The following is a 13,402-nucleotide window of genomic DNA, read 5'->3' on the forward strand; positions in this document are numbered from 1 at the left end:
TTGCGCTATAAACAAAAAAAGAGAGTAAATTTTGAAAAAATAACAATATTTTTCACATTTTTTTATATGAAATTCCCCCCAAAAATTTAAAAATCAAAATTTTTTTACATTTTTCGGCCAATTTGATTTCTGCTACCTATGTTTGGTAAAAAAGATCACAATAAGCGTATTTTGATTGGTTTGCGCAAAAGTTATTGCGTTTACTAACTAAGGGAAAGATTTTTGTCATTTTTGGTGTTTTTTTTAACGAGTAATGGCGGCGATCTGCGATTTTTTTTTGCGGGACTGTGACATTGTGGCGGACAAATCGGACCCTTGACTGACATTTTTGACACTTTTGGGGGTACCAGTGACATTACTGCAGTAATCAGTGCTATAAATATGCACTGTTACTGTAAAAATGACACTGGCAGGGAAGGGGTTCATTTTATTGGAGAGGGAGGGGTTAATGTATGCCTGGTGCTTACTGACGTGTGGGGGGGGAGGTGACTGAGTGACACAGGGACAGATCGCATGTTCAGCTATGCTGAACCCTGCAATCTGACCCTGCCTGTCACTTAGGAGATCCGCCCGCTCTGTTTACACAAGCAGGCGGATCTCCACACTCGATTCCCCGACGATCGGGGAAGAGCAGCGGTGATCGCCGCTGCTCCTCCCCTGGCCCGACTCCCGCTGCGACTGAATACAGCGGGTGCGAGCCTCCGCACAAGGGGAGGAGTCCAGTAACGTAGGTCTACGTCACTGGACGGGAACGAGCCACTTTGCAGCAGTAGAGGCACAGTGACTGGTCGTAAAGTGGTTAAAGAGGAAGTAAACCCAGTGTGTGTGGTTTTTTTTTTTGTTTTTTTTCCCCCACCATTGTATTCTCTAGGGCCTCTGCTTTGAAAAAATATATAATGTTTGGGGGTTCTAAGAAATTTTCTAGCAAAAAAATACTGATTGTTACATGTGAACAAAAAATGTCATAAAAGGCCTGGGGGGTGGGCATGTTTTGCCGCAATTCTGTCGCACAACAATCATGGCGGAATCACACCGCATTTCGGGTGCCGATAGGAATAAAAGCACCCAAACACACATTTTGCTGAGATTTAGAATCGCGGGCAGAATTGTGGCAACGCTGCTTGCGATTCCAAATTGCCAAGTGTAAATGCATCCTTAGTGGTGACATACAGTATCTCACAAAAGTAAGTACACCCCTCACATTATTGTAAATATTTTATTCTATCTTTTCATGTGACAACACTGAAGAAATTACACTTTGCTACAATGTAAAGTAGTGAGTGTACAGCTTGTATAACAGTGTAAATTTGCTGTCCCCTCAAAATAACTCAACACACAGCCATTAATGTCTAAACCACTGGCAACAAAAGTGAGTACACCCCTAAGTGACAATGTCCAAATTGGGCACAAAGTGTCAATATTTTGTGTGGCCACCATTATTTTCCAGCACTGCCTTAACCCTCTTGGGCATGGAGTTCACCAGAGATTCACAGGTTGCCACTGGAGTCCTCTTCCACTCCTCCATGATGACATCACAGAACTGGTGGATGTTAGAGACCTTGGGCTCCTCCACCTTCCATTTGCGGATGCCCCACAGATGCTCAATAGGGTTTAGGTCTGGAGACATGCTTGGCCAGTCCATCACCTTTACCCTCAGCTTCTTTAGCAAGGTAGTGGTCGTCTTGGAGGTGTGTTTGGGGTCGTTATCATGTTGGAATACTGCCTAAGCCCAGTCTCTGAAGGGAGGGGATCATGCTCTGCTTCAGTATGTCACAGTAAATGTTGGCATTCATGGTTCCCTCAATAAACTGTAGCTTCCCAGTGCCGGCAGCACTCACGCAGGCCCAGACCATGACACTCCAACCGCCATGTTTGACTGTAGGCAACAGGGCAGCCATCGGGGGGGACAGCCCATACACATGTAGGGGGCCCAGGGGTTCCAAGGGGCCCAGCCGCCCAGGCCACAACCAACAAGACCGAGATGTTGCTGCTGTAGTAACTAGCAATTGCTGAAGCATGGCAGCTGCAGAGTAAGCCGATGCAGCTGAAGGGATGTCTCTTTGCTGGATTGCGCTCTTTGCAAAAAATATGAGGCTGTCTCTTTGCTGGATTGTGATATCTCTTTGCTGAATATATGAGGCTGTCTCTTTGCTGGACTGGGATGTCTCTTTTCTGAATATATGAGGATGTCTCTTTAATGGATTGGATTAATTTTAAGTTGTAAGAGTGTTAAAACAGAAGTGGGTGCACTGAAGGACTCGGTGGGACGGCCAGAGGGCGGGCCCCGCAAAATGTTGGAGGTCAGGCTCAGAGGGGCCCAGGCCTAAATCTGTGTAAGGGGCCCCAAAATTTCTGATGGCTGCCCTGGTAGGCAACATACACTTGTCTTTGTACTCCTCACCTGGTTGCCACCACACACACTTGACACCATCTGAACCAAATAAGTTTATCTTGGTCTCATCAGACCACAGGACATGGTTCCAGTAATCCATGTCCTTAGTCTGCTTGTCTTCAGCAAACTGTTTGCGGGCTTTCTTGTGCATCATCTTTAGAAGAGGCTTCTTTCTGGAATGACAGCCATGCAGACCAATTTGATGTAGTGTGCAGCGTATGGTCTGAGCACTGACAGGCTGACCCCCCACCCATTCAACCTCTGCAGCAATGCTGGCAGCACTCATACGTCTATTTCCCAAAGACAACACCTGGATATGACGCTGAGCACATGCACTCAACTTCTTTGGTTGACCATGGCGAGGCCTGTTCTGAGTGGAGCCTGTCCTGTTAAACCGCTGTATGGTTTTGGCCACCATGCTGCAGCTCAGTTTCAGGGTCTTGACAATCTTCTTATAGCCTAGGCCATCTTTATGTACAGCAACAATTCTTTTTTTCAGATCCTCAGAGAGTTCTTTGCCATGAGGTGCCATGTTGAACTTCCAGTGACCAGTATGATAGAGTGAGAGCGATAACACCAAATTTAACACACCTGCTCCCCATTAACACCTGAGACATTGTAACACCAACGAGTCACATGACACTGGGGAGGGAAAGTGGCTAATTGGGCCCAATTTGGACATTGTCACTTAGGGGTGTACTCACTTTTCTTGCCAGCGCTTTAGACATTAATGGCTGTGTGTTGAGTTATTTTGAGGGGACAGCAAATTTACACTGTTATACAAGCTGTACCCTCACTACTTTACATTGTAGCAAAGTGTCATTTCTTCAGTGTTGTCACATGAAAAGATAGAATAAAATATTTACAAAAATGTGAGGGGTGTACTTACTTTTGTGAGATACCGCATGTGCTCCATTTTGTAAGACATTAGCAGTACAGGAGCTGGTTATACAATCAGAATGTACATACTCCTCCAGGGAGGCCGAATATCCTCTCCAGGTCGGGCGGTGTGAGGACGTCTCTGCCAATCACAGACGACTTGAACCCCGGAGCGTATTTCTCTATCCAGCCGAACACTGAAAAGAATGAAAGGAAATAATATCAATGCAGGTTGTCGGTTTAGCGCAGGGGGGCCAAACTCAATTTCATCGCGGGCCGCATAGACATTATAATTGCCGTCAAATGGGCAGTTGTATCTGTAAGACTAGATGTCCAGAGTACCCAATTCCCCTTACATCAGATGTCATGAGCCATTACAAGTCAAGAGTCCTCCACCCTCCCTTACATCACAGTGCACCCCCCTTACCTTGTGCTGCTGCCAGGAAGAAGCTGGGGAGGGGGGTGGGGGGGGTGGGAGCTGGGCAGCAGAAAGTGCAGAGTCTGGAGGAGGACCAAAGGAGGGCTGGAGTCTGCTGAATGCTGAGACCAGGAGAGGAGGAGGAGCTTCAGCTGCACAGAGAGGTGCAGGATCTGTAGGAGGAATTCAGTCCTCCTCCCTACTACCAGTCACTGAGACAGGGGAAGAGGGCTGGGGCAGATACAAGCCTCTCTGTGGCCGCATAGAGAAGTGCAGAATCTGGTGGAGGAGTTCTGTCCTCCTTTCTGCTGCTGACTTCTAAAACAAAGTGGGGGCAACAATGAAGGGCATTCCTGCAGCTGCAGGAGAGGTGCAGGGGCCGCATGAAATGGGCAGGAGGGCCAGATTCAGTCCCCAAGCCTTGTGTTTAACACATGTGGTTTAGAGGGTTTCAGTAAAATTGGCGTATGGCTCTACAACATCGCCCGCCGGTATTAGCCGGAGCCCAGCGGTCCACAGCACCCATCTTATACATCAAACAGAGTGATGGAGGAGCGGGAATCCTTAGGATTTGTTCTTCTAATAAAACTTCTCTTGGAGGGAAACTGTCCACCTCCGGAATTATTCACATTTTGGTGAGCCATCAGTGTGCCGGCAACTCATTTCTAATTATCCACTTGCCCTCTGGAAGATTTACCCCCTTAATGACCAGGCCATTTTTTGCGATACGGTACTGCGTTACTTTACTTGACAATTGCGCGGTTGTGCGACGTGTACCCAAATAAAATTGATGTCCATTTTTCCCACAAATAGAGCTTTCTTTTAGTGGGATTTAATCACCTCTGCGGTTTTTATTTTTTGCGCTATGAACAAAAAAATAAAAACCTACAATTTTGGAAAAAAAAAAACAATATTTCTTATTTTCTGCTACAAAACTTTAAATAAAAAAATGAAAAAAAATCTAATTTCTTTATCATTACAGGCCAATATGTTTTCTGCTACATATTTTTGGTAAAAAGAAAAAATGGTACCCTTCCCCACTTCCGGAAGACCATCCACCATAAGTTTAAGTTCCGTTCTCCTTCTCCTCCCCCCCCCCCCTGCCGCGCAGAGCCGCACATGCGCAGTAGAGAACCGGCTGTGATGCCGGTTTCCCATAGAAAGAGTTTCGGCGGCAGCACCCGGCAGCTGATCCAAAAATCGGCTGGGGTGCTGACATCGTGGGCTCCCTGGACAGGTAAGTGTCTATATATTAACCACTTAAGCCCCGGAAGATTTTACCCCCTTCCTGACCAGGGGGTATTTTGCGATTCGGCACTGCGTGACTTTAACGGACAATTGCGCGGTCGTGCGACGCTGTACCTAAACAAATTTGGCGTCCTTTTTTTCCCACAAACAGAGCTTTCTTTTGGTGGTATTTGATCACCTGTGCGATTTTTTGATCATGCGCTATAAACAAAAAAACAAAAAAAGAGCGTCAATTTTGCAAAAATAACAATATTTTTCACATTTTTTTATATGAAATTCCCCCCAAAAAAAAAGTAAAAATCAAAATTTTTTAAAATTTTCGGCCAATTTGTTTTATGCTACATATGTTTGGTAAAAAAAATCGCAAAAAGCGTATTTTGATTGGTTTGCGCAAAAGTTATTGCGCTTACTAACAAAGGGAAAGATTTTTGTCATTTTTGTTGTTTTTTTTTAACGCGTAATGGCGGCGATCTGCGATTTTTTTTGCGGGACTGCGACATTGGGGCGGACAGATCGGACCCTTGACTGACATTTTTGACACTTTTGGGGTTACCAGTGACATTTCTACAGTAATCAGTGCTATACATATGCACTGTTACTGTAAAAATACACTGGTTGTGAAGGGGTTAACTTTATTTGGGAGGGAGGGGCTGTGTGTATCCCTAGGGGCGTGCTTTCTACTGTGATTGGCTGTGGCTTGAGCTGTAAGGACACTGATCAACGGATCTACATACTAGATCCGTGTGATCAGTGTCTTTACAGCGAGGAGAATGACAGGCAGCTTGTTTACACAAGCTGCCTGACATTCTCCCTCTCCCCCGCCGATCGCCGAGTGACCGGCGGACATCGGGTCCGCTGGTCACACGCGGGGGGGGGGCCCGTGACCACGCGGGAGCGCGCCTCCGGGGGCGCGCGCTCGCTCCCTAGACCCTCACAAGCTAGTGACGTAGCCCTACGTCACTTTGCCTGTGAGGGGCTGACTGCCGACGTAGATCGGCGTTAGGCAGTCGGCAAGTGGTTAAAAGTATTTGTAGCTGCTGACTTTTTATTTTTATTTTTTTTCCTCCAGGCCGAACTCCTCTTTAATTTTGTTTCATTATATTTATGGTGTTAGAATGATTTGTTTTCAGGATTCCTTTTGTATATTCAGATTTGTTTAAAAAATTTGAATTTGATTAGTAAATTCATTATTTTTTAATTGATTCGACTTTTGGAAGTCGGCCAATTTTCATTCTGTTCTATTCTATTCTTTTCTTTCATCATCTTATTTCATTTTTCCACCTTACTGTATATATTGCAATATGTTTCCATTTCCAATTCAAATTCATTTTCAAATTAAATTTCGGATCTTTCAAATGCAATATTTCATTACGTTATTTAGTATTTTGTAATTTATTTAGGATTCCTTAACCACTTGCCGACTGCCTAACGCCGATCTACGTCGGCGGTCAGCCCCTCACAGGCAAAGTGACGTAGGGCTACGTCACTAGCTTGTGAGGGTCTAGGGAGCGAGCCCCCGGAGGCGCGCTCCCGCGTGGTCACGGACCCCCCCGCGCGTGTGACCAGCGGACCCGATGTCCGCCGGTCACTCGGCGATCGGCGGGGGAGAGGGAGAATGTCAGGCAGCTTGTGTAAACAAGCCACCTGTCATTCTCCTCGCTGTAAAGACACTGATCAAACGGATCTAGTATGTAGATTCGTTGATCAGTGTCCTTACAGCTCAAGCCACAGCCAATCACAGTAGAAAGCACGCCCCTAGGGATACACACAGCCCCTCCCTCCCAAATAAAGTTAACCCCTTCACTACCAGTGTATTTTTACAGTAACAGTGCATATGTATAGCACTGATTACTGTAGAAATGTCACTGGTAACCCCAAAAGTGTCACAAATGTCAGTCAAGGGTCCGATCTGTCCGCCCCAATGTCGCAGTACCGCAAAAAAAATCGCAGATCGCCGCCATTACGCGTTAAAAAAAAAACAACAACAATGACAAAAATCTTTCCCTTTGTTAGTAAACGCGATAACTTTTGCGCAAACCAATCAAAATACATTTTTTGCAATTTTTTTTACCAAACATAGGTAGCATAAAACAAATTGGCCGAAAATTTTAAAAAATTTTGATTTTTACTTTTTTTTGGGGGGAATTTCATATAAAAAAATGTGAAAAATATTGTTATTTTTGCAAAATTGATGCTCTTTATTTGTTTATAGCGCGTGATCAAAAAATCGCACAGGTGATCAAATACCACCAAAAGAAAGCTCTGTTTGTGGGAAAAAAAGGACGTCAAATTCGTTTAGGTACAGCGTCGCACGACCGCGCAATTGTCCGTTAAATTCACGCAGTGCCGAATCGCAAAATACCCCCTGGTCAGGAAGGGGGTAAAATCTTCCGGGGCTTAAGTGGTTAAAATTTGTTACTATTGTGAATCGGAGATTCGGATACATCCGAATCTCCGAAAAATTTAAATTTTTATATGAATTTCGATTTGTAACGAAACAGACTGCACATGTCTACTGGGCAGTTAGTGGGCTGGTAGGTGGAGGAAGTGAGGGGTGAAGTAGAGGTTTTTTGGTGGAGAAGAGTTGATGAGGATTGGATGAGAACGATGAATGGGTCTGTTTGGCAGTGCAGAGGCAGAAGTTGTGTTATTGGATTGCAGATTCACACTTAACCCTTTGATCACCCCTCGGCTAGCCCCTTCCCTGCCAGTGTCATTATTACAGTAACAGTGCATATTTCTAGCACTGATTACTGTAATAATGTCACTTGTCTCCCCAAAAGTGTCAAAAATGTCAGTCAGGGGTCCGATCTGTCCGCCGCAATGTCGCAGTCCCGCTAAAAATCGCTGATCGCCGTCATTAGTAGAAAAAAAAATAATAAATCAAAATGACATAAATCTTTCGCCTAGTTTGTAGACGCGATAACGTTTGTGCAAACCAATCAAAATACGCTTATTGGGATTTTCTTTACCAAAAATATGTAGCAGAAAACAAATTGGCCTAAAATGATGAAAAAAATTTGATTTTTAATTTTTTTTTCATTAGGAATGTTATATAGCAGAATGTGAAAAATATTGTTTTTTTTGTTTTTTCAGAATTGTCGCTCTTTTTTGTTTATAGCGCAAAAAAATAAAAATCACAGAAGTGATCAAATACCACCAAAAGAAAGCTCTATTTGTGGGGAAAAAAAAGACTTCAAGTTTATTTGGGTACAGCGTCGCATGACCGCCCAATTGTCAGTTAAAGTAACACAAAGCCTTATCGCAAAAAAATGGTAAATTCTTCCGGTCCAGAAGTGGTTAATATAACAAGTGAGACTCATCACATGGTCTCAGGACCACTCCCACATTGAAATAACAATAATAACAATAATACTAACACTGGCATTGTCATGGTTTTTTGTTAGTGTCAGAGAACAGCCCGCAGAAGAACTGGCACATCTACTAATGCCCAGCAGAATCATAGATTGGCACATAGAAGTTCGCTAATACGCATGCGCAGACGGGCACTAACGGCCAGAAAGATTCATGCACCAGTGCGCATGCGTCCGTGCCAAGGCTCACGCAATACATCACAGATTCTGGTGCCCAGTGGTCTATTTAAAGCCTGCAGAATCAGCCACCAGTACCCTAATACGCATGCGCAGACGTGCATTAACGGCCAGGAAGATTCATGCACCAGTGCGCATGCGCCCGTGCCAAGGCGCACGCAATACGTGACAGAGTCTGGCGCCCGGTGCTCTATTTAAAGCCTGCAGAATCAGCCACCAGTACCCTAATACGCATGCGCAGACGGGCACTAACTGCCGCGAAGATTCATGCGCCAGTGTGCATGTGCCTGCGCTAAGGCGAAGGCAATACGTCACAGATTCTGGTGCCCAGTGGTCTATTTAAAGCCTGCAGAATCAGCCACCAGTACCCTAATACGCATGCGCAGACGTGCATTAACGGCCAGGAAGATTCATGTACCAGTGCGCATGCGTCCGTGCCAAGGCGCACGCAATACGTGACAGAGTCTGGCGCCCGGTGCTCTATTTAAAGCCTGCAGAATCAGCCACCTGTACCCTAATACGCATGCGCAGACGGGCACTAACGGCCAGGAAGATTCATGCACCAGTGCGCATGCTTCTGTGCCAAGGCGAAGGCAATCCATCACATATTCTGGTGCCCAGTGGTCTATTTAAAGCCTGCAGAATCACCCACCAGTACCCTAATACGCATGTGCAGACGGTCACTAACAGCCAGGAAGATTCATGCACCAGTGCGCATGCGCTCGTGCCAAGGCGCACGCAATACGTGACAGATTCTGGCACCCAGTGGTCTATTTAAAGCCAGCAGAATCAGCCACTAGTTGCTGGATGACATTCAGCTCCCCCATGTGTTCCTGTTCTTGATGCTGTTGGATTTCCTATTACCAACCCGGCTTGCCTTTGACCTGTCTTATCTCCATTACCGGCTTTGACCCTCGGCTTGTTCCATTGACTCTGCTCCTGTCTGCTGTTCCCGTGTATGACCTCTGGCTTGCTCTTCTGGACTCCTCTGCTGCCTGATTATTAGTGTATGACCCCGGCTTACTCCTGACCTTGCTTGCTGCCTCGCCCTTGGCTGTTGCTTCGTGTATGACTACTGGCCTGGCTCCTGACCCTGCTCCTGGCTCTCTCTTTGGCCAATTCTCATCTGGTACATTTGAGGGACCCCTGCCCACCAGTCCATCCTGCTCATCCAGCCGACATCCAGCTGACATCTCATCACTCTGCAGCTGGCAACCCCAGCACTCTCTGTCACCACCTTTAGGTGTGCCACAAGGAAAGCCCTCTCAGCACCTCAGGCTCCGACCAGGTATGTGACAGTTAGTATTATTGTTATTTCATTGCATAGGATTATGGCCGTTCGTTCACCACTCCCACTCCCACCCATCAGTGGGAGTAGTCCTGAGACCATGTGACGAGTCTCACTTATTATAATAAATGTTTCAATGCAACATCACAGATTGGCTCTTAAGGAAGAGGGGATCTCCCTTTGAAATGCGTCAGCCATCTGTAGGGTCCCCCGGCGTGCTGGACACAGTCCCGGTGACCTGGTTGCTTTGTGTCCATCGTGGACTTTGATATGCTTTTATGAATGATTTGTTTGTGAGTATATTTCTTTCATTGTTTTACATTAATAAAGGCCACCTGGGTAATGCGCAAGGTTTTCTCTGCAAAGGTAAGACACTGCAGGGGAGGCAGATAATTAAATGGGCACTGTGTACTGAGGACTGTGATGGGGGGCTGGATTCATGAATGCAGGGATGACTGTAATTGGGAGGCATACTGCGAGAAGGATTGTGATGGGGGGGGGGGGGCATGACTGCAGGGAAGACTGTGATGCGGGGACATGACTGCAGGAAGGACTGTGATGGGGGCATGACAGCAGGAAGGACTGTGATGGGGGGGCATGACTGCAAGGGAGACTGTGATGGGGGGCATGACTGCAGGGAGGACTGTGATGGGGGGCATGACTGCAGGGAAGACTGTGATGGGGGCATGACTACAAGGGAGGACTGTGATGGGGGGCATGACTGCAGGAAGGACTGTGATGGGGGGGCATGACTGCAGGGGAGACTGTGATGCGGGGACATGACTGCAGGGAGGACTGTGATGGGGGGCATGACTGCAGGGAAGACTGTGATGGGGGCATGACTACAAGGGAGGACTGTGATGGGGGGCATGACTGCAGGGAAGACTGTGATGGAGGGGGCGTGACTGCAGGGAAGACTGTGATGGGGGGCATGACTGCAGGGAAGACTGTGCTGGGGGACATGACTGCAGGGAAGACTGTGCTGGGGGGGCGTGACTGCAGGGAAGACTGTGATGGAGGGGGCGTGACTGCAGGGAAGACTGTGATGGGCGGCATGACTGCAAGGGAGACTGTGATGGGGGGGGGGGTATGACTGCAGGGAAGACTGTGCTGGGAGGGAATGATGACTGCAAGGAGGACTGTGATGGGGGGGGGGGTGCATGACTGCATGGAAGACTGTAATGGGGGGGGGAGCATGGCTGACCCTAAAATTATGTCCCCCCCCCCCTGAAAAAAGTTCTGTGGACGCCCATGGGAGCATGACTGAAAGGAGGACTGTGATGGGGGGGGGGGGGCATGACTGCAGGGAAGACTGATGGGGGGGGACATGACTGCAGGGAAGACTGTGCTGGCAGGGAATGACTGAAAGGAGGACTGTGATGGGGGGGGGGGGGCATTACTGCAGGAAAGACTGTGCTGGGAGGGAATGACTGCTAGGAGGACTGTGATGGGGGGCAATGACTGCAATGAGGATTGTGATGGGGGGCAATGACTGCAATGAGGACTGTGATGGGGGGGGGGGATGACTGCAGGGAAGACTGTGCTGGGAGGGAATGACTGCTAGGGGGACTGTGATGGGGGACAATGACTGCAATGATTACAGTGCACTCCCCTTTATATCACAGCACTCCTTTACAGTGAAGGGGGGGGGGGGGTTGTGAGACTCCATGAACCGCCTTCCCCCCGGTCCCTGAAAAAAATTGGCTACACCAAAAGCAGTCCCTAGTGCCAAAAAGGCCGGGGGCCGCTGCTCTACAGCTCAGTAAATAAGCAGAAGCTCTGCTGACTTGTATGAAGTTTTTTTTGGTTTTCATTTTCCTTGCATGTGATTGGCTATTCTTTGCAAAGTGAAGCCTTTACCTCATTTACTCTTTGAAAAGATCTGCAAATTAATTTCTCTGTAATACAAGTGCTGGAACCAACAATAGTCGCTTTTGTTGTCTGAGATAAGGACAGTTATGTGTATGAGCGGAGATTTCATCATTCGGAGTTCAATCATTACAAAGAGAAGCCAGAGAGCTTTTCTAGTGAAGAGATTAAAGAAATTATTTATAATGATAATCTTGATTTAAAAGATTATTACCCTAAATACATTTCATGTACTGAACAGACCTAAAATGTTTATTGAATTTATCAATCAGATAGGAAGCTCATACTGTATCAGCTTGTTTTTAAAACATACAGACATGGCCAAAAATATTGGCACCCTGCATTTCTGTCGGATAATGCACCACAAAATTGTCGTAACTACAAATGTTTCGGCATTCTCATGTTTATTCCTTTTTGTATGTATTGGTATGACCAGTGGCAGCTGGTGCTCCATGGGCCGGGGGGGGCGGCAGACGGACGGCACCATACACAACCCCCCCCCCCGGACCACACCAGGCCGCACACCATACACCCCCCCGCAGGACCACAGCAGGACCCTCACCCCCCCCCCCCCGGTCACTCACCCTCCCTGCCTGGACATCTGCTGCAGCTTCGGGTTCATCCCCCTCTTCTGTGGCTCCTCTCTCCTCCTCCTCCATGCCCAATGGCGTGGCTTCTCCAGTCTCAGGACCCGCTTCCTGATTGGCCAGGAGGAGGATCCGTGTGACAATAGTGAATATTCATTCGCTATTGTCACACAACTGGGTGGGCTCTGCGCCCCGAGCTCACCCTTTTTTTTAGCCTATTAGAGCCTCTGGCTCTAATCACATGGTTAAAAAAAAAAAAAAGCCCCATTGAACTCCATGCATCCGGCGCCCTGCATGTAGATTTCGGGGCCGGATGCATGGATGGGGGGGGGGGCGGCGCCCCTGCACCCATATTGCACCAGCCGACATTGGGTATGACACAAATAGTGGAGAAACAAAAAATGCAAAACTCCAAAAATGGACTGGACAAAATCATTGGCACCCTCACTGTAATTTTTGTTAGCACACCTCTTGGAAAAAATAAGTGAAATCAATGGCTTCCAATAACCATCAATGAGTTTCTTTCACCCCTCTACTGGAATTTTGGATCACTCTTCCTTCGCCCACTGCTCCAGGTCTCTCGGATTGGAAGGGTTCCTTTTCCTAACTGCTGTTTTGGGATCTCCCCACAGGTGCTCTATGGGATTTAGATCTGGACCCATTGCTGGCCAGTTTAGTACTCTCCAGCGATTTGTCTTAGTGCCGGTCCACACATATGCAATGTCAGACTGCTGTGCAAATCACATGCAATGTCTGTGCAATGCGAATTCAGCCATGCACATAGCATGGCTGGATTCATATCGCATTCGGACCAAACTCGCACAGGACCCTTTTTTTGGTCCGCACCAGAATCAGATCGCATGGGTGTTCACACCTATGCGATCCTATTGCTGTCCGAAACTGACAATTCGCACTGCGATATGCAAACTAATCTGGGTGTGTCGTTACTTTGTATTGACCCCCTAGCATTTCACATAGGGCAGTGTAAACTGCCTGCGAGTCATGTGCGATGCAGGAACCCGCAGTGGATTCGCAGGGTTCCTGCATCGTACCAGTGTGAACCAGCACTAAGGCCCCTTTCACACAGGCTGAACGGTCCCCCCATGCATCCCTATGGGGCATCGGATGTCAGCGGAGACATGTCCGCTGACATCCGATCCGTCAAATCTG

The 13,402-nt window shown here is 47.3% G+C and overlaps 1 protein-coding gene across 1 annotated transcript in view; it reads right to left on the reverse strand.

Annotated features, from left to right (window-relative positions):
* Positions 1-13,402, reverse strand: part of PYROXD2 (pyridine nucleotide-disulphide oxidoreductase domain 2) — a 179,266-nt gene that overhangs the window by 26,010 nt on the left and 139,854 nt on the right. Inside the window, exon 14 of the mRNA XM_082268370.1 lies at positions 3,362-3,468. Coding sequence (XP_082124496.1) covers positions 3,362-3,468 — 107 coding nt within the window. The remainder of the gene's footprint in view (positions 1-3,361; positions 3,469-13,402) is intronic.

This window comes from Pelophylax lessonae, assembly GCF_965119305.1.
Source record: "Pelophylax lessonae genome assembly, chromosome: 9".
Classification (NCBI taxonomy): domain Eukaryota; kingdom Metazoa; phylum Chordata; class Amphibia; order Anura; family Ranidae; genus Pelophylax; species Pelophylax lessonae.